Source organism: Misgurnus anguillicaudatus, chromosome 22 (genome assembly GCF_027580225.2).
Source record: "Misgurnus anguillicaudatus chromosome 22, ASM2758022v2, whole genome shotgun sequence".
Taxonomy (NCBI): domain Eukaryota; kingdom Metazoa; phylum Chordata; class Actinopteri; order Cypriniformes; family Cobitidae; genus Misgurnus; species Misgurnus anguillicaudatus.
Genome location: NC_073358.2, coordinates 36449496 through 36472650, shown reverse-complemented (window position 1 = coordinate 36472650; position 23155 = coordinate 36449496). Strand labels below are relative to the sequence as shown.

General features: G+C 38.8%; 1 protein-coding gene across 17 annotated transcripts in view; it reads right to left on the bottom strand.

The window, feature by feature from the left end:
* The window catches only part of arvcfb (ARVCF delta catenin family member b), a 292272-nt gene that overhangs the window by 102938 nt on the left and 166179 nt on the right, over positions 1 to 23155 (bottom strand). For 9 of the 17 annotated variants that reach the window (XM_055199137.2, XM_055199141.2, XM_055199140.2 and 6 more), the window contains exon 1: positions 3497 to 3868. The exons of 7 other annotated variants lie outside the window; for them this stretch is intronic. In XM_055199137.2, coding sequence (XP_055055112.2) covers positions 3497 to 3865 — 369 coding nt within the window. In that variant the 5' untranslated portion in view covers positions 3866 to 3868. Of the gene's footprint in view, positions 1 to 3496; positions 3869 to 8584; positions 8758 to 23155 lie in introns of those variants that run through there. One more of the 17 variants, XM_055199154.2, reaches the window with a different exon arrangement.

Here is a 23155-nt window from a genome sequence, read left to right as displayed (position 1 = left end):
AAAAACAAAAAACTTATTTTTTGTACATTTAAATAGATGCTAAAACGTACAATGTTGACGTATTTACAACATTTAAACGTAGCATTATTACGTTTTTACAGCTAAAAAACTTAAAACATTTACGTTTCTTTCATTCCATAAAGCTGTATAATTTCCCTTTAACCATTTTAGCGATACGTTACAACCTTAATCCTACCCCAAACCTTACCCTAAACCCCAACCCTTTTTATACAAAATGTTTAAATACGTAATGTATTCTTTTTATATTATGCAACGTAACGAACAGATATGTTTAGGAACATTTTAGTAAGAAGAATAGTAAAAATATAGCATTCAAAAGATATTTTTAGCCACTACAGTCCAACGCAAAACAGTTTATTAAAATCATTTAACGTTACTGTTACAAAAAGCATAACAGACAGACAAGTGTAATCACATCAACTTATTTATTGCGAATATTAAAATCAGTACCAAAAGTAGTAAAAAAGATGATGTGCTCTCTGGAGGTCCTCTCTGGAATATATGAAGTAAAGTAAAGAGAAGTATTTAAGTTATTAATCCAAGAAAACGCTGATCCGGCTTACCTCTGTCACGGCGCATTTTTTTTTATTTCAAACGTACACCAACGAAAATAACGCAAATATGTCACGTGGCACGCAAAGAGCCAATGAGCTTTTGATATCTCTGCCGTAAAGCAATGTGTTGTTGCACGATTAATCGTCACAGCCCTACTAAATATAGATGGTTTCAGCTGCAATTTTCTGTTCCTCTGATCTATTCATTGCAGATTCATCCCAAGCATGTATCACTGGCGCGGCAGCCTTTTCCCTTAGAAGCACTCTGGCTAACAGGATTTCGGTCAAACCTCATGGCAGCAATCATCAGTAAGATCTCACACAATTAATCCCTCTGTCCAGGACGTTTGTATAACCTTGGGTCATAAGCGTTTCCCATCAGATCGCTACCCTCCAGTATCTGTCTTCATGACGGAGAGTCTCGGCACGCAGGGATGCGACAGCGAGCGGGAATTAGCTTCCATCTCACTGCGCTGTACTTGTGGAAAATTGAGCAAATAAATCAGACAATTTATAAAACAAATAACTAGGGAAGGGCACAGATATGTCTTCTCTACGGCTGCTTGGGGAGTAAAATGTAGGAAGGTGATCGAATGGAGGATACAAGAGCTCTGCTCTTAAATAAAGGGAGCTGTCTATGCAGGCAACATTTTAAGGAGTCAGAAAGATTTGTCCATTAGGGAAATGGAAATTGCAAAACGCATTTCAACTGGCAAAATACTTCGTTTAGTGAAAACGTATATTCAAGATTGATTAAATGTTGATCTTAAAGGTTTTGAGTGTCTGCATCAGCTGGCACCTGTGTCATCTGCATCCATGATTTGTGAGTTTTGCGCATTCCCCCGCCCCAGCCTTATTTTTTATATATTTTTTACTCAGTAACGGATATGATTTCAAATGTACTGTAGCGAAGTACAATACTTTAAACAAAACATACTTAAGTAAAAGTACAGATTTTAAAAACTTACAGTACAGTAACGCGAGTAAATGTAATTCGTTACTCTCCACCTCTGGTTAAAATAACCCACCGCTGGGTAAATATTGGAGATAACACATCGGGATAAAACTGACCCAATGTTGGGTTGTTTTAAACCAACTGTTGGGTTATTATAACCCTTGGCTGTATAACAACAACAACCCAGCATTGAGTACAGGGTTCCCACACCTTAGTTAACTTCAAATTCAAGGACATTTCAAGGACTTTCCAGGTCCAATACCCTCAAATTCAAGGACTAAATGTGGGGACACATTTCAAGGGAGTGCAAGGTTACATTGTGTTACCTTTTAAGATATATTGTTACAGTTCCCTTTCAAGGGAACTCACACTGCGTAACTGCGGTGACACTTTGGGGACGCCTCCGGGGGTAAGTGCGTCTGAATGTGTATATCAAATTCAACCAATGGTGAGGCTTAACGACAAAGACAGGGTGACGCGAGAGCCAGGAAGTATATCGCTATCTGAAATATTCCCAAAGACGCCATTACAGGGACGCAGGACGTATGGCAAGGGAGACGCAGCGTCTCGTTCCCTTCACAGGGAACAACAGTTACATACGTAACCCGAGACGTTTTCATGTGTCAAACACAGCTATGCAAAAAAGCATTGTGGTATGAATCCACATTCACATACAGAATATATAAGCATTTAAAGGAAACAGTTAAGCACGTGTGCTTAAAAAGTCTAGAATTTTATGATATTATCCTACATTACACAGGGAATTATATGGACTTTTTCCAGAAAAATTCTTGCATAAAATAGATTCAAGCACTTTCAATGACCTGTATCTATGTATATTTTTAAAAACTTCTTGAATTTTTTCCCCCAGATTCACAAACTTTCAAGGATTTCAAGGACCCGTGGGAACCCTGTGATTAACTTTAACCTGGCATCAGTTCTGTCAAAAAATAAATAAATAACCCAGCTGTTTTTAGACTGCACAATTTAAAAATAGATGGTTGTGACATCTCCTCAAAGCTTTACAAGAAAAGTGCTATTTTTGTGCTGCCTATGTAGAGTGCTTCGAATCAGTCACTTTTGTGGTTCAGTTTGTTGTATATAAGGACGTTGTCCTACGTTTTGTGCTCAATAGGTTTTGAACCAGCGCTAACTAGAGCTCTTTTCACCCAAAGTGTTGCCCACTCAAGAGCATGCTCTGGATCTGTCAGGCCTGAGCCGACAGACAGCTATGTCCTAATGGGGCAGAATGATGCAAAGAAAGAGGAGGGAGGGGCCGCCATGCGCCATTCCACCGTGAGCTGTGAGTAACGGGTGGTCAGATGTGTTTTGGGACGAGGGTTGGCAAAGAAGCTTAACTTAAAAAGGGAACCGAGATGAAAGTGAAAAGGCGACGAGCAGAAGAAGCTAGCAGCCTGTATTGGCTTTACTAATCTTCTTGTCCGCATGATTGATCCCGTGCCAAACCTCCATCCTCTCATTTTCTCTGAATGTAATTTTAGACATTCCTCCCTCTCTTCCTGGCTGCATCCGTTTCTTTAACAACAGCTTTAAGAAGCCCCTTTTTCTGACTGAGCTGACCACCCCTTTTGTTCTTTTGTTCTAGGTTTAGACAAAAAAAAGTGACCAATAAGGACAAACCTCCAAAAATAACCTTCTAAACAAAACAAAAAATAAAAGGAGTATTTATTCAAGGTAGCACAGGTTTTTTGACTGGCAAGTTTCCAGATTGTACCTGCCTCATAAATGATAATAGACCATCAATGTGATTGCATTTACCCCCAACTAGACTTGCAATACGAAAAATATTTTTGCAAAAGTAATTTTGAACATCTGGAAAGAATTAGTCACGTTTCCAAGTTACACACTTCTGAAAGATTTCTGGCACTCTGTGGCTTACAGTGGGGCCTGAAAAAGCACACACTCGCCTGCACTCTCACACTCTTACGCATATAATTCAACTTACGGTCAGCGCTCCCTCGTTGGAATGCAACCCTGACAACACGGTTAGAGCGTATATCACTGCTTTTTGACCCGAAACGATAGTAAACTCAGAGAAAATGAAGCAGCGGGTAAACGAATCTCTCCCGAAAAACCCGACACAACTATGAAAACAAAAACAGGAGTTAGCTTTAGGTGAAACCTGTGAAAACAAGTGGGCTGGGCTATGGGAGGTTAGATGGTCTGGCAGTGGAGCTGTTTGTTTGAATAGAGGGTGCGAAAAAAGAGATAAATCGAGAGTCATGAACAATGGCATTGCATGAAAAGGGTGAAGTAACTTCAGGCTGTTGCTATCCACGGTTTTTAGAGGGCAAAGGTCCATATGCGCACACATCAACACAACACCACAAATATTGTTTTCTGGACGTGATTCAACTATGCGGTCTTCAATGAGAGGCGCTCGGAGGTGGTGCCAAGATATCGGTTCACGCAGGGTCTTCGGGCCACGACCGTGGACATGGCAGGAAAGACGTGTGTTTGACTTCCTCCTATCTCTGCTCTGGCTCTCCCTACGGCAGTTTTGGCTCCTGCTGTCCTGTTTGCTGCTTCTGCCACTGAATGTCCAGCTGTTAACAGATCAAATAACAGCCTGCATGGCTCTGAAATACAACACTGCAATACAGACACACCGAAGGGCAGGATAGTTGGAAGCCAGGCACCATGGGACGTAACTTTAACGTTTTGGAATGAGTGATTATTCACTTACAAAATACGTAAATAAGAAAAACATGTATGGTTTCGTGACATAACACAATGGTATATTACTTTTGGATTAGTAGAATTCATGTACCATGCTATTTATTGTACAGTGTCAGAAAAAAATTATCAAAAATTGTCCCAAGCTGTCACTAGGTCAGTACCCTGCAAAGGTGTACTTTTTGAAAGGGTACAACTAGGGACAATTTTTTGAATTTTTAGTTGCACATTGTGTTAGCACAGGAAAAGTCAGTCTCTGGGTTCGATACCTTATAATGCACTGTAAGTACTGTAGCTTTGTATAAAAGTGTCTGCCAAATGCATAACTGTAAATGTAACTCTTATCAACCTATCTAATATCATAATTTACTAATAGTACCACCACATAAACACTTCTATGAAGGAATCATATTCTTATTCTAAAGTGCAACCAATGAAATGACTGAATCAGCAATAGACTTCTTGATTATGTGTGCGCGCAAAATGCTCCCCAACATGTTTCAGGAAGCACATGCTGTCATGGAAACACTTGCAGATTTACAGCACAGTCAGATAAAGGCTGTGTAGTATATTCAGTGATATAAGGCATAATGCACAATGGACATACAGTATTGTTCAAAATAATAGCAGTACAATGTGACTAACCAGAAGTGGCTCAAATCAGAATCGAAAAGATCAGATTCCATGTGGTTTGTGCTGTTCACACTGTCATACAAAGAGAGAGACATGGGTCACATATGAGCAGAAAATCGGATTTTGATGGCAGTGTGAACGTAGTCTATGGCTACATTCACACTGCAGTCCAAATCCGACTTTTGGCCCATATCTGATTTTCTTATGACAGTCTGAACAGCACAAATCCGATTTTTTCTAAACAGACCCAGGTCACTTTCATATGTGGTCTTAAATCAGATACATATTTGTATGTATTGCAATTTGACTTCAGTTTAAATGGCCATTTAAGTAATTCAAATGCAACACAATCCTGCAATGGAGGAAGCTGGAAGATGACATCACGTCGTCTTCTGAGCATGCGGGTCACTTCAGGGCCAGATACGGTTCACACGTGAGACTGATGGCAGTCGAATTTAAACGATAATGTGAACAACAGCGCAAAAAGTCTTAAAGTAAGTGCAGTGTGAACTAAGCCATAGACTTCAATGCAATCTATCATGCTTTGCCGTGACCCCTTTAGAGCAGTAACATGAAATCAAAGAATTTTTTTTATGGTTCCATACCGATACGGCCTTATGCATCCCGTACAAAGATGTATAGCCATATGTGCATTGGCCATTCATCTCACCATAACTAAAGTATTACTGACGCATGTCATGAGCACCTGAAGTATGGTTTAAAATGCACCTGGTATTTTACGGGCGTTCAGTAACACGCTGCAATGCTGTTGTGCATGAAAGTATGTATGCAGTCCTGCATGATACAGCATCACAGAGACGGACTGTGAAATCGAGGAGCCAGACGCTCCATTAGAAACCCTCTCCGACGCTGTTGTGATGGTGTGGCTATTCATGCCTCATGTCAAAGGCCCATCTGTAAGTAATATTCTCACAGGATCCCTATAAACCTTAAAAGCACAGGCTACATGAAGAAACTGGATCTGATCCTTTGGGCTTTGGAGGTAGTGGAGAAGAAATGCTCAATGGCATGAGCTATTCTTGGTGTAAAGGAGAGGAGTGATAACTGATGCTGCACTTATCTATATTATAATAATTAGATGTTATATCTATCTTTCAGCACACCAATCAATGAAGTTGAACTGTACATCTATGTTTGTATATGTATGCATAAACCAGTGTAGGAAACACAAACAAAGCTGATACTCTGTGTGAGTTATTGTCAATCATAAAGTATAAGGGAATGGAAGAAGATGAGAACAAGAGTGTGAGATATAGAGAGAGACTGCAATGGAGATAGAGAGAATAAAACATAACAAGTGATGCTAGGGCATCATTCCTTCTAATGTATTCCAGCCCACTGCCATTCAATTTGAGCTGCCCACTACGAAGGTGTGTTTGATTAGAGGCAGATTGGATTTTGATTTTTGGAATATTGCCTCCTAATTGCCTGTTTAGATTTCTAATCATAGATTAATGGCACACAACAAAAGAGCTTGTGGCTAATAAACCAATAGCTGAAGCGTAGCAAATTCATTCCCACTACTCGGCTATGGAGAAGGAGTGCTCTTCCATTCCGCAAAAACAAAGGGGATCGTTGCGCGTGCCTTGAGTATATAACAGTCTGTGAGCAGCCGTCGGCTTTCGCACCAACCGTGACCTGTAAAACACGCTCTGCGTGACAACATCACTGGATCTAGTTTCAGAATAAATGATTGTTTTATTTACACCTCAAAGAAGTTGGATAACCTCGTCTGTTTTAGCACCGAGACAATGCACTCTAAAGGGCTCATTATAGTTGTGCGTAAGTCCTAAAGCGTAGCCTCTACATTTTCATATACTTCTGCGTTGTTGTCTAATTACACATGCAGACCGCTAGTAAGCAATATCCACATGTGTACGCATGGTAGCAATGAAACAGCCAAAGACGCAGTATGCCCATAAACGAAAAAGCAGAGGCAACTTGTTGTGTATGTTTTTTGAGAAGACCAGCAATGATGAAGGTAAATGTAGACAGCAACTTTTGTTGCAGTTTGAGTTCAATTCAATTCAATTTTATTTATATAGCGCTTTTCACAATTGTTTAATTGTGTCAAAGCAGCTTTACATTAATAAATGCAGGAGAAAACAAAGACAAATCTGTGCAACATAAGCAGCAGTACTAGCCTGGGTTTCCCCATGCTGCCTTGCGAGCAAATATATTCACGCTGCAAGTCTAGCATGGAAACCATGGACCTATTTTTTCCCTGAAATAGGGAACCAATCACAGAACGGGGAGGGGGCAGCAAGATAATGAGGACGTCTATGCAACACACCGTAGCAGTTTTGTTTATCCAACACGGCAGCAGGCGCACAGTTACTTTTTGATGCAGCCTTAGGGGCCAGTCACACCAAAAGCGCTTTAAACGCTTGCAAACGCAACGCGTGACGCACTGCCTATTTTTTAAAAAGAGCAGTGGGACGCGGCTTTTCATATTGCTAAGCAACCACCGAGTCAGCTGTCTTGTCAATCAAATATTGAAGCGTGAACGCTCTTTTGCTGTTAACTGTCATATTAGCAGAAACTTTAAAAAGAGGGCGCTTGCTCTGACCTTGTTTGAGGATGAGAGGTGCACAAACACGAAGGAGAGAGTGAGCGAGTGGAGTCCGGTTCTTCAAAGCAACTGTAAACTTCCCTCACCACAACGTAAGGCCCGCCTCTCCCCTGATTCGATTGGACAATGGAAGACGCGAATGACGTCAGGCGCTTCTTCGCTCTCAGCGCTCCTTCAAAAACGCGTGCGCGGCAGGCGGCAAAAAACCGCAAGGCGCTCGGCGCGCATAAACAGCGCGCAAACGCGCCCTGCCCATAGAATATCATTCAAAAAAGGCGCCTGTAACTGCCATAAACGCTTTTGGTGTGACTGCAGCCTTAGATAGTGTTCGAAGTAGTTTGGAACGCAAGTTTATTAAAAAAAAAAAAAGCAACTTCTGGCGTTAACCAATTTCATATCCAAGAAGGATGTTTGGATATGGCAAGACATTATAGAAAAGGAGTTTTATAGGACCAACTTGCTAGGCATCGTCGTCGATGAAGTCCATTTAATTTATAAATGGTAAGTGGTATTTATTAATATCATATTGTCATTATCTCTGTAGCCTACCTACTGTGGTTGTCACAGTGCCACTAAGTTGTGTTGGTTTTCAATATCAATATAGAGCTACTGGTTTAGTTCCATAGCTTTCACGTACCCGTGGTTCCCAGACCACGTCTCATTCTCTAGGAGACTGGTCTGGTGTTAGCCAGGCGAGCAGAGTACAGCGGCTAAGATTAAACAGGAGCGAGCGTAGTAATAATGTAATGTATAGAAGAGGGTGCTAAGTTAAACCAACGTCAGCTGACTCCCTAGTGGTTGAAAAAAACTCCTAGGAGGAAAGAGGAAAGGAGGAAAAAGTCCTAGGGGTGAAAAAACCCTTAAATCACTCCTTAACCTACCAATCTTTGTTGTCACGGATGCAAACAGAAATGCCTAAAGAAATGCGACACTGATTTTTTTGACCTGACGGAAAGGGACCAATTACATCGCTTGCGGTCCGCGTAGAATGGAAGTGATGTCAAAATTTTGTAGAGGTGTGCGTCAGCGCGACTATAACTTGCACTTAAACCTCTAAATGAAGCCGAGGTGATGCTGAGTGGTTGAGATCTCTAAATATCTAATGGAGTAAGTGCATTGAAGTTTAATCACCTCTAAGGTCCTCTTCATGTAGTATTCATGCAGTTGGCTGGTCCATTTTCCTCCTAAGATGCCCGGAGTTTGAACCGACCCCAGGGAGGATAGGACCAGGGCATGCCACTGATGCGGATGAAATATGAATTTTTCTGTGAGGTTGTAAGATCTCCCTGACTCATCTTCAATTGTGCTTCGGCTAAACAGGGAATAACAGTAAGTTACGGAGCTGGACTATCTCCTTTTTTCTGTCACCTTATTATGTAGTAATGAGAGACAGCACTGATCTCCTCCTACCTGATCTTATTTTGGATTTACAGTGTACTGCTGCGTTTTCTCTTATTAGTGGTGGCCTTCAGCAGAATTTTTTGAATTTGGCACGTGACTGTTGCTAAGAACATCCTCCTACACTGTCAGACAAAATGTTCAAAAATGGTCCCTAGCTGTCACTGGGGAAGAACACTTTGATAAGGTCCTAATGAACTATTTAGGTGCAGATATGTATAAATTTGTTACAAATATATACGAGTGGCGGCCGGTGACTTATTTTTTCGAGGGCGCTCAATGTGGCCCGTCATGTGTGTGGTTCCTTTTTTCAAAATATGTGTTCTGCGCCTCAAGAGATCCTATGTGAAAAATAAGTGCCTGCATAATCTCACACGTAATCAGAGTTTACTGTTAAGGGAGTGTCTTGGGTGTATTTTGTGAACGTGAACGTCTCTTTTATCATAAACGTTTTGACGCGTGTGCAGCACTTATTTTGACAAAACACGTGATGCGCATGGTTCACATGACGCAACAAACACATATTTTGAAAACGCAAGCAACACATGACACTCCGAACACTTATTTTGAATTAGCGCCCCTCTGATGAGCAGTCACGAGCGCCACTGATATATACCTGTATGTAACAATATAAGGTACAAATATTAAGTCTTTACAGTGCAAAAGTGTACTTTTTGAAAGGGTACACCCTCAGTGACAACTAGGGACCATTTTTTTCTGACAGTGTAGCATTGTGACAATGCGTTTGCTGGGTAAGAAACATAAAAATTGTGTTTATTAAGCCATTAAACACATTAAAAAAGGAAAAAACAGGCAATTTGGGGTATTTATAGGCACAGAACAACCATTATCTGGTATTCCAATAAGTAGCAGATCTCCAGCAGATATCGCATCTGCCCACAGCCGGTCTGATATCAAACCCTCATTAGTGCAAGAAGTGGCAGTACTGGGTGTACTAAGAGAAATGGCTTGTTTGTGTGTGTATCTGTTTTTGTGTCTCGTCCAGAGAGATCCAGCATGCTCAATCTAATTACAGCTGGATTCTTGGAAGTGTGACCCAAACAGCTCAGCCATACAGCTGCCAAAACACTTTAGTTTCACTTCAACACCTCTCCCTTACATTGGCCAAATGCAAGAAAACTCCAACACACCGAGCTTTCACGGCGGTAGTGCATTGTCAACCAATCATTATTGTAATACCAGCAAATAAATTACTATCACACCAGAATAACTGTTCAGTGAGCTTGTATTCATAGCGGACTGTGATGTATTCCTGGAGTTTTGATACAAACACAGATAGACTCTGAGCATTGTATCACCGTGGGAAGGAAATGCTGAGAATCTCTGAAGACTTCCTCTCTTAACCGCCTGGAATTCGGCTCCACCCCTACCGTTCAGGAAATCAGTTAATCTCATTATTATGAGAGTGCATATCACAAACAAAATGACTCGATAGGACAGGCACAACAAACAAGTCTAATGACGTGTTTGTTGTGATGTTTGTTGAATAACTCAATTGGTAGAGCATAGGTTGTGGGTTCGACTCTCAGGGAACACATATATTTGGATAGAAGTGTCGGCCAAATGCATTAAAAATGCTGTATATTCAGTCAGATATCTGATGACTTATTAAGGGAGGTTGAGAGTCATTAGCAATGTAGCAGCAGTGCGACGTGAGTTAATAGTGCAAATTTGTTCCAGTTCCTGTAGCCTTAAAATAGAAAATGAAGTAAGAGCATTTACTGTAATTTAAAATCTGTATTTAAAGGAAACCTACACCACAGTTTCGAACTGATGTAAGTAAAACTGGAAAATACCAACATAGACATAATAATTACTGTATATAGAGTTCACAAAAGTGAAAGTCCTGTCATTAGTCCCTTTCACACATACAGTCTTTACTGGTAATTTACTGGTAAATTGCAGTTAACATGTCATATGTGAACAGAACCTTTCCGGTAAATCAGTGCTCCCAATTTACCAGTAAGACAGCTTGTAAGATTACAATGTGCTATGTGTGAACAAAAAATATAGGATTTCCGGCATTTAGATCGGATGACGTCAGACCGCGCTGACAGATCGGGCCAATCAGAAAGTTTTTTATACAGGTGACGCGCCGTTTACCCCCGAACTGTTTACGGACGTTTCCACATGCTGCTTAAAAGTCAAGCACACCTGAAGTAAACATCCACATTTCTTCACCAAAGTTGTTGAACACACCTTACCGTCTATTTGCCATATTGCCGACGTCCTTAGCACACCATCTGTGAAGCCTAATGTGCAAACGCAGGTTGACGCCGCCTCACGCAATTTGCTTGGTCACGAGCAACTTCGCGACCGTTTGCCACAGATGTGAAAACAACAAAATACGGAACCGTGGATATGAAGTCATAACCCGCCGTTGTTTACAAATACGACACGGAGCTCGCCGGCCGCGCGCCACAGGTAACTTCCGCTTTCTCTTCGAGTTTACCAGTATTTTGATACTGATGTGTGAATGATGTCTTACTGGTAAAAAGACGGAACGTCACTGCATGTGTGAACAGCACATTTTTGTATTTACTGGTAAATTCATTCTGGTAAATTCATGGTAATTTAACAGAATTACTGTGTGAAAGAGGCTTATGTCACCTCACGTCATTCCAAAATCCACGACTTAAAAGATTTTCCTTACTGCTGTTTTCCACATTAAAAAGAATGGGAACAGGTACTGTCAAGCTCCAAAACCAATATGAAAGCATATCATCACATTTTGTTTGACGTCAATAGGATTTGCACAAGACATTCGAGAACCAATGACATTTGATGTCATTGACATCAAACCAGATGTGCCATGATTCAAAAGTCCAAGGCAAAAATTCAGAATAGCAAATTAAAACGGAATATAATGTGAGAGTTGCACGGGCCACATTTATTATCAATTTTCTTTGTCATTTTTAATCTTCCAATGAATCCAGAAATTTGTATTTTTCCTGAAAATATTATGTTGTAGCAGCAGCACTTGTAAACTAATTGACATGTGTATACTTCAAGCAAAACGTTTAATAGCTATGTACTGGAAAAAAGTGGAAAGGCCATCTGTTGTACAGTGGATTAATAATATGTCTTTTTGTTTGTCAATGAAAAAGATTACATATATTCTAAAAAATAAATTGTCCCTATTTGAGGATATTTGGAAACCCTTTATCTCAAACTCTGATTTTAGTAATGTAATGGGTGAGGTTGAAAGAGACAAAATATCTTGATTCTTAACGTATTTACACCCACATTATATTAGTAATCATTCAGTTTTTTTCCAAGTTACCCCTTTTTATATTTGCTTCCTGGTTGACTATTTTCAACTACTTTCAACTCTTCTTGGTTTGATATTTGTATTGACCTGTGCCTTTTTTATTTTATTTTTTATTACTATTTTTTATTTAATTTTATTATTTTTTCTTCTTTTCATTTAATGTTAATTAGTGTCTTTCCTTTATTGTTATGTTATTTATTGTTAATATGTTAAAAGAGATCTAACTATTTCATTTAAAATATATTTTTTAAATATACTGGGATAATTTGTTAAATCTCAATAAACAAATTGTTCAATATTTTTTGTCATTTTTGTCAACGCCACCAGTCCCCAATTGCTTTTTATTATATGCATAAAAAAACAGCCTGGATTTTCTTTAAAAATGTCCTTTTGGGTTCCATGGAAGAACAAAATTCATATGGAACGCCGTGGTGTAAATGATGACAGAATTTTCATTTTTGGGTAAACTATCCTTTTAACCTGAATAAGCTGGAGTCCAAATTAAACTTGCCAATCCAATCTATGTGCAAATCAGGTCTGGGATCCTTTCTCAGTTCTGAAATATACACAGGCATGAGCCCACACACAATTCGAACCTCCCTTTAGACTCTTGTCTGCTCTGGACACCCAGTTTCAAATGCTGGATAAAAAATAAAGTATTGCAGAGCAGGAAGGACAAGAAAAGGTGGAGAAGGTTCCTATAACACTGTTGACCGGGAGAGCACTTCAAAACAGTCTCACTTAGCTTTTCTCACCCTGTCTGACAATAACACAGTGTCAAATCAAATAAATGTTGACAAAGAACACTGAAAAGCAGTATCTCTTCCACCAACTTCCTGTTGGTGTATTGTTTTTCTCACACATGCTTTTTCTTCAAGTGCAATACAATCAAAGTTAACTTGGGTCCAAAATCCCTCCATACACTGTCAGAAAAATTGTAAAAACTGAACCTAAGCTGTAACTGGGGCATTGCCCTTTAAAATGGTGCTAATATGTACCATTTAGTTATAGATGTGTGTACCTTTGAGGTACTAATATGAACTCTTTAGGTCCCGTGACAGCTACTGTAGGGAAACTTTTTTGAGTCTAACAGTGTACTATGTGGTTTTCACTAAAAGAGTCGTATACTCAATAAAAAAATAACATTTTATGGAGAAAATGCTGTTTTAGTTTGCTGAACCTACATGTGACATGATATACAATATTTACAGTCACTGATTTAAACAGAATCAGTAGCGTGTACACAACTATACACATGAGAGATGACAAGATCGCAAACAGAGCTCACAGCCATCCAGTGTAAATGGCGTTCAGACACATGAGAAGTATCAGAACTCTTTGACAGTATTTATATTTGGACCATATGCATGAACTCAGCTAAACAAATCTGATTTCTTATAAAAGTCCACCTGTTCTGTGACAGATGGGTGGTGGACATTGACACGTGTGATGGAGGGTTGTCCCGCGGTTCCCCTCTCAAAGCACCGACAACATCTGACTTGATTATGTTGTTTTGAGTGGCATACCTGTAGCTGGACAGACTGTGACTTAATCAGTGCCAATTTTATGACTGAATTTGTAAAATAGAGCGAGTGAGAGAGAGATGGAGAAGGATAAACTCATTCAGCTTTTGACTCCGTTATTCAAACATCTGTTCTGTCTTACACCTCAGTCACTTAAACCCCAAAGTCTCCACATCGCTTGAGCACAGAGTCTCATAACATGACGACTCGTAGCAACAGCACCATAGCAACACAGAAATGCATTGGAATGCACTTTAAGGTAAGCCGTGTAGATTTGAGGAGCACTTATTAAGGTGAAGTGTCATTTGCTGCACATATGGTTTATGGGTGGGCGGTATGACCAAAAATCCATTTCACGAAATTAGTAATTTTTTTCGATGGTAGCAACGTTTATAGCGTTTTTGGAATATACAATTTTGCCATTCACTGATTAAAGAGAACCAATGGTCCAATTCACGATCTTTGGTCTGTAGGTGTTTAATAGTACATGTTAACGATATGCAAAAGGTACAAACCCCAAAGTAAACAATGACTTGAGTTATCGTCTCCAATGTAAACCTCTTTTCTTGGACTACAACAAACACATGGATTGTAGCCAACAGTTTACTTCCTGGGATTGGTGATGTAAACAAGACCGACATTATCATATTTCTGATTCGCCAGTCGCGACATTCCAAGGTATGTTATTCCGAGATAACAACCGCCTGAAGCTAATAACGCACGGTAAACTTAATGATGCAAATAATTTTGACAGGTACAGTTAAATATTACACAAATTAAATTAAATATAAATGTATTTTAAAGAATTAGTCCATTTTCTTAAAAGAAAAATCCAGATAATTTACTCACCACCATGTCATCCAAAATGTTGATGTCTTTCTTTGTTCAGTCCAGAAGAAATTATGTTTTTTGAGGAAAACATTGCAGGATTTTTCTCATTTTAATGGACTTTAATAGAGCCCAACATTTAATACTTAACTCAACACTTAACAGTTTTTTCAACGAAGTTTCAAAGGACTATAAACAATCCCAAACGAGGCATAAGGGTCTTATCTAGCAAAACGATTGTCATTTTTGACAATAAAAATAACAAATATATACTTTTAAAGCACAACTTCTCCTCATGTAGATCCGGTCGTGATGCGGCAGCTGACCCCACGCAATACATCATGACGTCAAGAGGTCACAGAGGACGAACGCGAAACTCCGCCCCAGTGTTTACAAGCGTATTGAAAGAGGACCGTTCCTACATTGTTGTATGTCAACTGATACTAATTAATGTCTTTGTGGCAGTTTATTGTTTAAAATGGTCCACAAATGTGCGTTTTAGATATGTAACACGTGACCTCCCTACGTCACTACGCATTTACGTTAGGTCGCGCTGGACCGGACCTACTCGAAAAGTTGTGGTTTAAAAGTACATATTTTTTATTTTTCTTGTCAAAAAAGACAATAGTTTTGCTTGATAAGACCCTTATGCCTCGTTTGGGATTGTTTATAGTCCTTTGAAACTCCGTTGAAAAAAACTGTTAAGTGTTAAGTTAAGAGTTAAGTGTTGGTGTCTATTAAAGTCCATTAAAATGAGAAAAATCCTGAAATGTTTTCCTCAAAAAACATAATTTCTTCTGGACTGAACAAAGAAAGACATCAACATTTTGGATGACATGGTGGTGAGTAAATTATCTGGATTTTTCTTTTAAGAAAATTGAATATTCCTTTAATAACATATATGACATTATATTTACAAATGATTAACAATAGTGCTTGTGACTTTTTAACGTCTTGTCTCATCTTAAAACCGAAAGCAAACGTGTTTCCCCTCAGAAGGTTTGCATTCAATAAAAATAGCAAATAAAATATTTCAAATCCATATTTGATGTTCCTTACCTTACTTATGAGGTAAGTAGCTGTGTAATAAGCATTTAGATAGCATTTTGATAGCATTTAGCTTAGTCCCATTCATTCAATGGTCCCAAACAGAGATAAAGTTAGAAGTGACCAAACACATCAACGTTTTTCTTATTTAAGACAAGTAGTTATACGAGCAAGTATGGTGGCACAAAATAAAACGTAGTGCTTTTCTTAACGGATTTAAAAAAATAATCTCATAATGAGAGGGAGAGTGTTACTGCACCGAGTCGAAGTACTCCCAAAAGTGCTATTACGCCATACAATGTAGTTACCCTTTTAAATCCGCTCAGAAAAGCGCTACGTTTTATTTTGTGCCACCATACTTGCTCATATAACTACTCGTCTTAAATAGGAAAAACATTGATGTGTTTGGTCACTTCTAACTTTATCTCTGTTTGGTACCATTGAATGAATGGGGCTACGCTAAATGCTATCAAAGTGTCGTCGCGCGCCCCAGCGCTTACGTTCACGCACTAAGATGATAGAGGTATGTATTAACTCTTCTTAGTTAAGGTAATAATATAGTTTAATATGGAAAAAGGATAGACTATTCCTTTAATATCAATAGTACTACACATTTTGTCTTTAAGTTAACTATTGCATAAAGTACGCAGCTTGTTTGTAAGGAACGGACCAAGGGTCAGGAGCTAGTTGGCAAGCATGCGCCAGCCAATAGACTACAGTGTAAAATAAACTCAAAAAGAGAGAAAGCAATGACGGGCAATGTTTTTCTACACCCTAGAGGTTGATATGTCTACAAAAATCTCAGCAGATCCGCAGCTTACCCAAACTTTTCCACCACATTTAATACAGTATAAATCCTGCTGTTAGCTGGGACACTGAGGAAAACAGCTCAAGCCCAAAAGGATGATACCAGTCTCCTTGCTTCTAAAATGAGATAAAGATTCAATTGAAATATGTCTGTCTGACCATAACACTTGAGTGATGGGGGGTGTAAACGTTTACCGAAACAGCTTTAATGCTTGGAATGTTCCCAAAAGCTGCAGGCAACTCAGTGGGGTCACACGCGAACAAATTTTACGATAAAATATCTGGATTATTCCCGCATTTGGAATGTAAAATAAAACTATATGGAGAAAAGATTGTTTTAATATAGATGGACTTTACATAACCCTTCGGACATCTGCAGACGAGATGTGGTAGATCTGCTAAAGTTTGCTCTAGCAGAACAAACAACAATATCCGTGAGCTTCGTAAAATGAAACCGAACCACACAATGTAATAAAAACCGAAAGGCTTCATACTGGTATCACATTCAATAAATCCCATTTTCTGTCAGAAAGCCTTCTCTCTAACAGGGCTAAAATGAAAAAAAGAGGACGGATGATGGACCAAGCATGCAATAAAAAAATCACTACGACCGAGGTTGTTAAAAATATCGAACATACTCGTTGGAGAAAAAGAAACAAGAACAACTCTAGAATTGAACTGTATTGACAGCGAAGATGAATGAGGAGTAACAACAAATAATGTATGCAAACAAGCTAAGAAAAATGCTATTGGCTCTGGAAAGGTCTGTTTAGTCAAGGATTAAGTCAGCTTTGAACCACTGGCAAACCTCAAATCTCATCTGTAAAGGCAACTCAATACAATAACATTGGACCTAATCCCTCTCAAACACAATGAAGGGATATCAGCATGCACACGTCTCATTGGTTGAAGAGGAGCAGACTTTTTGCTCCGCCCCTACCGTAGAACCCCAACATGGGGCAGCAGCCAAAAGGGCAGCACATAGTAAGCCAAACTGGACTCCTATTTTCTGCATGAAAACAAGGCACTCAAATTCAATCCATGCTGAGAAGATTAAGAGGCTCTTCAGTGGCATTCCTGCTCCATATGGCTCCAAGGTGCTTGTCTCTCTACACTTTGAAAGGGTTTGAAATGCTGTGCCAAGGGGCTGGAGTACCTGTCAGTAGCAGATAAAGGAAATACTCTCTAGTTTTAGTTAAGCATGAAACAATGGTACACTGCAAAATAGCTGTTTGAATGCTTGTGCTGGTTATTATGCATTAAGGAAGATGCTTCAAAATAAGACAAAAACTGTATATTGTAAATGCATATTATTGCATGGTTTGACTTAAAGGACAAGTTCGGTATTTTACACTTAAAGCCCTATTTTCAGATTGTTTATGATGAAATAGAACGGTTTTGACTAAAATCTGGACATATGATGCTGGCCCGAGAATTTTCGGGTGTTTGTTCTATCACCTCCCACCTCTACAATGGTGTATAGGTGCACTGGAACAATCCTTCCTAAAATGCATTAAACTTTTGTTTACAAAGACGTGAAACCCACCGAGTGTCCAGGGGCGCTCACTGATATGCCCACACAAAAAAATGCTTTCCAACAGGTTTTATCGTAGTTTTTGTCCAACTCCATTGACTTGTATTAGATGTGCTGTGCGGTATTACTCCGCGCCGGGAACGTTGTTTGTATTCTTGCAATTGGCAAAGGTGGATTATCGCCACCAACTGGGCTGGAGTGTCTTTTATTCAAGTCTCAGCGGAAGAATATACGGGTGTGAGGCGTTTGGAAAAATAGGTCCACAAGTTTACAACGAATGATAAAACAGCTGTTGGAAAGCGTCTTTTGCAGTGATTTTTGTGTGGGCATATCAGTGAACACCCCTGACCACTCAGTGAGTTTCACATCTTTGTAAATGAAAGTTTAATGCATTTTAGGAAGGATTGTTCCTGTGCACCTATACACCCATTGTAGAGGTGGGAGGTGAAAGAACAAACACCCGAAAATTCTCGGGCCAGCATCATATGTCCAAATTTCAGTCAAAACCATTCTATTTCATCATAAACAGGGTAAAATACCGAACTTGTCCTTTAAAGATCAGTCTGGTTCAAAAATTAACGTTAGTTCCTCTACTGGTTTCTATAGTAAGTAAAGTGCTATGACTCAGAAAGGTTAACTTCCTTAGGGGCAGTTCACATTTCGCGCCTAAAATCGAAACGTGACTGCCCCTCTTCCCCTCCTTCTTCCAACGCACTTTCGGCACGGCATTCTGAAAAGTTGAAGCATTTTCAACTGAATGTGGCATTGCCACGCCTAGAATAAAAGAGCGTCTCGCTCTCTATTTGAGCCAACTTGCCATGCAGCTACATTAAAAAAAATATTATTCGCTTGGGGAAAAGATGCGAAAAGACCCCTTAATCTGTTTTTTACTTCATTATTCATCTCCCTCTTTGAGTAGGCCAACAGCAGATGTAAAAACTGTTGAAGATGTAAAAGCGGCAAGAGACTCGAGTCATTCTTAAATTTTAAGGCAATGAAGTATGATTACAATCCAGATAATGTTATTGCATACTGTGAAATTAGCCCGCAGAACATAATTACATTTAAATCACATCCTGTCATAGCCAAATATTCACGTAATTAAAGTCCAATGAAATCAAGACTGGAATTTTGTGGTATTAAATCCATTTCTCAGCCATCTTATATTATAGTCTACTTCAAAGAGAAACGACTTTTAGATATTTATAGTTATATTTATTCATTTGACAGATGCTTTAATCCAAAGCAAATGAGGAAGCATTTAGCCAAAAGAGCCAACATTATAGCCAGCATTTTATCACTGTTGTGAGGAAACCTTGTATCTCCACACTAATTTGTTCATAAATCAAAACTATCAGTCACGCTTTATGTCTGTCTGTTCGTTTTGCAAATACTGAAACATATTAAAACGCATAGGTGTCATTTACACTGGGGACGCTGGGGACACGTCCCCACCACTTTTTGAAATGGCTGATTTTGTCCCCACCACTTTTTGAAAGCATTTGTTTAAAATGTTCTGAAATATCAAGCGAACCAAGAAATGTTAAAGGTTTATTTGCACAAAATAAAACATGCAATCCGGTTTAGAAACAGAAAGAAACAATGTACATTGTCCAAAAAGGTAACTTAAACAAATTACTGATTACTGATTCTAAAATGACCCCAAAACACGAATGTGGCGATCAGTAACTTGAACAAATCCTTGACACAGTTTCTTCTTGTCCAAGTTGTACATTCTCTCTCTCTGTGAACATGACAAACAGCCACACTGTTGAGTTGGGTTTGTGACATTAAAGAGTCAATTTTTTGTCCATTTTTGATGTGCCATTATTCAATATTTTTCCCGTCCTGCTGTAATGTTTTTTCATCTGATCTTTGTCCCCACCACTTTTTAACACAAACTGACGCCCCTGTTAAAACGTGTGTGACTAAACCTATTATTATTAACTTTATTAACACTACTTTAGCATCTAAGGCTATATATATGGCGAGAACTGGTTAATGTACACACAAGTTCATTTAAGTTTCTGTACACATACAGTACTGTGCAAAAGTCTTGGGCCACCACCACCAGACTTGTTGTTTTAGAAGTTTTAATGTCCCTCCATATTTATTTTTCAATCTATTTTATGAAGATACAAACATAAAATACAAGAAATATGTACAAAATATATATATATATTTTCAGGACAAAATGTCTTCTTTAGGCATCGTCACAGCTTTTTAAAGCAAAATAAAGTACTAAATAAAGACTTATTTCTTTAAAATTAGAAATTAGTATTTAATTTGGTTTAAGAGATCCTGCAGTTTCCGGTTATTGCTCAAGTGGAAGGGGAGTTTACCATAAAAACTTCACACATCAGTCTACATGTTTATACTGTTTTTAATACTATATACACATTTCCTGTATTTTTTGGATGTATTCTATTAAAAAGACTGAGAAATAATTATAAATGATCACTATAACATTGCAAAAACCACTAATCTAATTCTTGCATGGTGGCCTAAGAATTTAGTCATGAAAATCTAATTATTATTTTTTTTTACATATTTCCTGTATTTTCTGTTTGTATCTTAATAAAAAAAGATTGAAAATAAATATGGATGGACATTAAAACTTCTAAAACAACAAGTCTGGTGGTGGTGGCCTAAGACTTTCGCACAGTACTGTATATAATCCATTTTATAGAATTTAATGTTCAATGTTAGGGTGTCTGGGTACAGAGTCTGGATTCACCTTCAAGGCTTGGAAGGCATGAAAGGTTTCTTCCCTCCTCCTGAGTGTTATCAGGCCCATGTGATCTGTCTGATGGATGCTGCTGGAAGAAACCTTGCATCAGTGAGCCTGTCTAGATGATTTTACCTCTCCAGACCTGCCAGTGTAGAAATGTAACGTAACTCCAGTCTTATCTCATCCATAGTCTTTGACAAGCAAATGGAGGAAAGGATAATGAACATCTATTATCTGTTTTTCAGATGGGTGAATTTTAATCAAGTCGTATTCCTCAGATGTTAAACCAGCACAGGCACTGTGGAAAACACCCTGCTGGATGTCACTATAAATAGCTACTATCACTCTGCTTCACAAACGGGATTCTTCATTCATGACTATGAGCTCCTCTGGTATCCTGCATATAAAATATCACAGCTCGTGCAGGAAAATCAATTCAAACTTCATTCAACGTCTTTTATCTTGGCGAGGTCTGACATTCGACATCCTGTTAGCAAAACAAGCATTTTCCAAATCATTAATGCACTATAATAAAAACCAACTCAGGTGGAAAAGTGATTCGTATCTGCTTCCACAGCTAAAGATGTTCTGCTAAGAATAACATTTATTTATTAATCGCTGCATAATTTATTATTTGGAGCAGAAATTCTTCCCCTAAGCATTTCACAGCTCTAACGCTATAAGAGCTCGCTGGGATTCGGATCGTTTCCGAACAATTCATCTTAATGCATTCATGATAAATGGACGTACATTTTAAGAACCCCCCCTCAAATAAACAAGCTTTTTTGAGGACAGATATATCATCCACGGCTTTAATATTCTTACCATACAGATGCTCAAAATAGACTTACAGTATGCTGGAATCATATCAGCATGGGAGATTGCGTGTTATGCTAAACTCTGCTTCAAACTCAGACTAGAAGAGCTGCTACTCCTTCGGATCAGAAAGATTAACTGAAGAGGGGCTGCTGACCCAATTCAGGGCAATAGCAGGCAAGCAGCAGGGCAGAACATTACGGATTTATGTTTATACAACATGTCAGACGTTAGCGCTAGGTATTGCGACCAAATTTTGTGATTCAAATCTTTTGTATATGGTTTTTGAGTCCATTCGATGTAATGTAAAATGTAAATAAAAGTGCATACTTAGAATCTGATTACAACATAGCGCAGAACGTAACAGTGTCAGGGTAGGACCGTAGGTCACTTTAAGACCTAATGCAAGGATCCAACATACTATTTCACACTTTTTACCTTTCTGAATTGTTTGCCTTCACACAACAGACATTTACTAAAATATTTGCGGCATTTTGAAAACTTTTGTGTATATTTGTCCATTCAAGGTCAAGGAAACAAAGGTCAAGGAAACCAATACTGTTTTTTCTTTAAGCAACAGACAAGAGAGACTGAAAGAGTCCATGAACAAGATGTTAATTTTGCTTGTTAACAGGCTTACAATGGCCTTAAAACAACAAGATACAACTACTGCATCTCAAGCACAATGATGAAAGATACAACATATTGTGGCATCAAAAAATATTTTGTTTTAAATTGGATTTCCCTTTTTTGTGCGAGACGTCCGTTTCAATAGCCAGCCGGTAGAAAACGTGTCGTGGGAGCACGCATAAAACATGATTTAAACAGTTATGGTAAATATTTACTACACCTGCATGTATGACCCAGTGTGAGGATGAAATGAAGATATATTCAATCATATCATGTTGTTGCTCCAGGGTGACGGGTCTTCAATGGGCAACTATAAAAGCATATCAGTATCTTTACAATGGAAAAGTCAATGGAGTGTTTGTACAAGAAATAGACCAAGAATTTGTGTTTTTAAACTTTTCATGCGAAGATTTAAAATGTCACAACTGTCCCTCTGGTGTGAGGGTTTTTTTAAACAGCAATTTTTAATTGACTTGTTTGAGTTTTTATGGCGACACATCAAGCTTCACACGGTCTGAAAGTCAGCTGCATCTTTTTCATTCAACACATTCAAGTTATTTAAACAAACCGTAATGGTAAAGCATTAACACTTCCCAATCACTTTTAATGGGTGACGTCATGCGTTGCCGAACTGAATTGTGGATCCGTCGGCGCCCAGTCAGTGCAGTTGCTCACGGCAGAAGTTGAACATTTCTCAACTTTTCAAGCGGCAACGCATGCGTCAGCCAATCAGATCGCCTTATGCAAATAACCTAGGCAGAGGCAACCAATTACATTTATGGAAGACCGGAGCATGTGTTGCCACTGTGATTGGCTGTTAGCCATGCTCCAGACAAGCCTTCCCTCAAGCGTTAACGTTTTCGCCCCGTGTGAACGTACCGTAATAAACATATTAAACTATTACATGTATTCAGTATTGTTAGCGTTTTATCGCTTATTATGCAATAGATGGAGACATGAGCTTATTTTAAAATTATTTGCTTTTTCATTGAAAACATAACCAAAGTATGCGCAAACACATAAAAACTATTATAAACATGAACTAATAGGGACGGTTCACATTTCGTGTCTAAATCCATCGGTTGGTTCTTGTCAC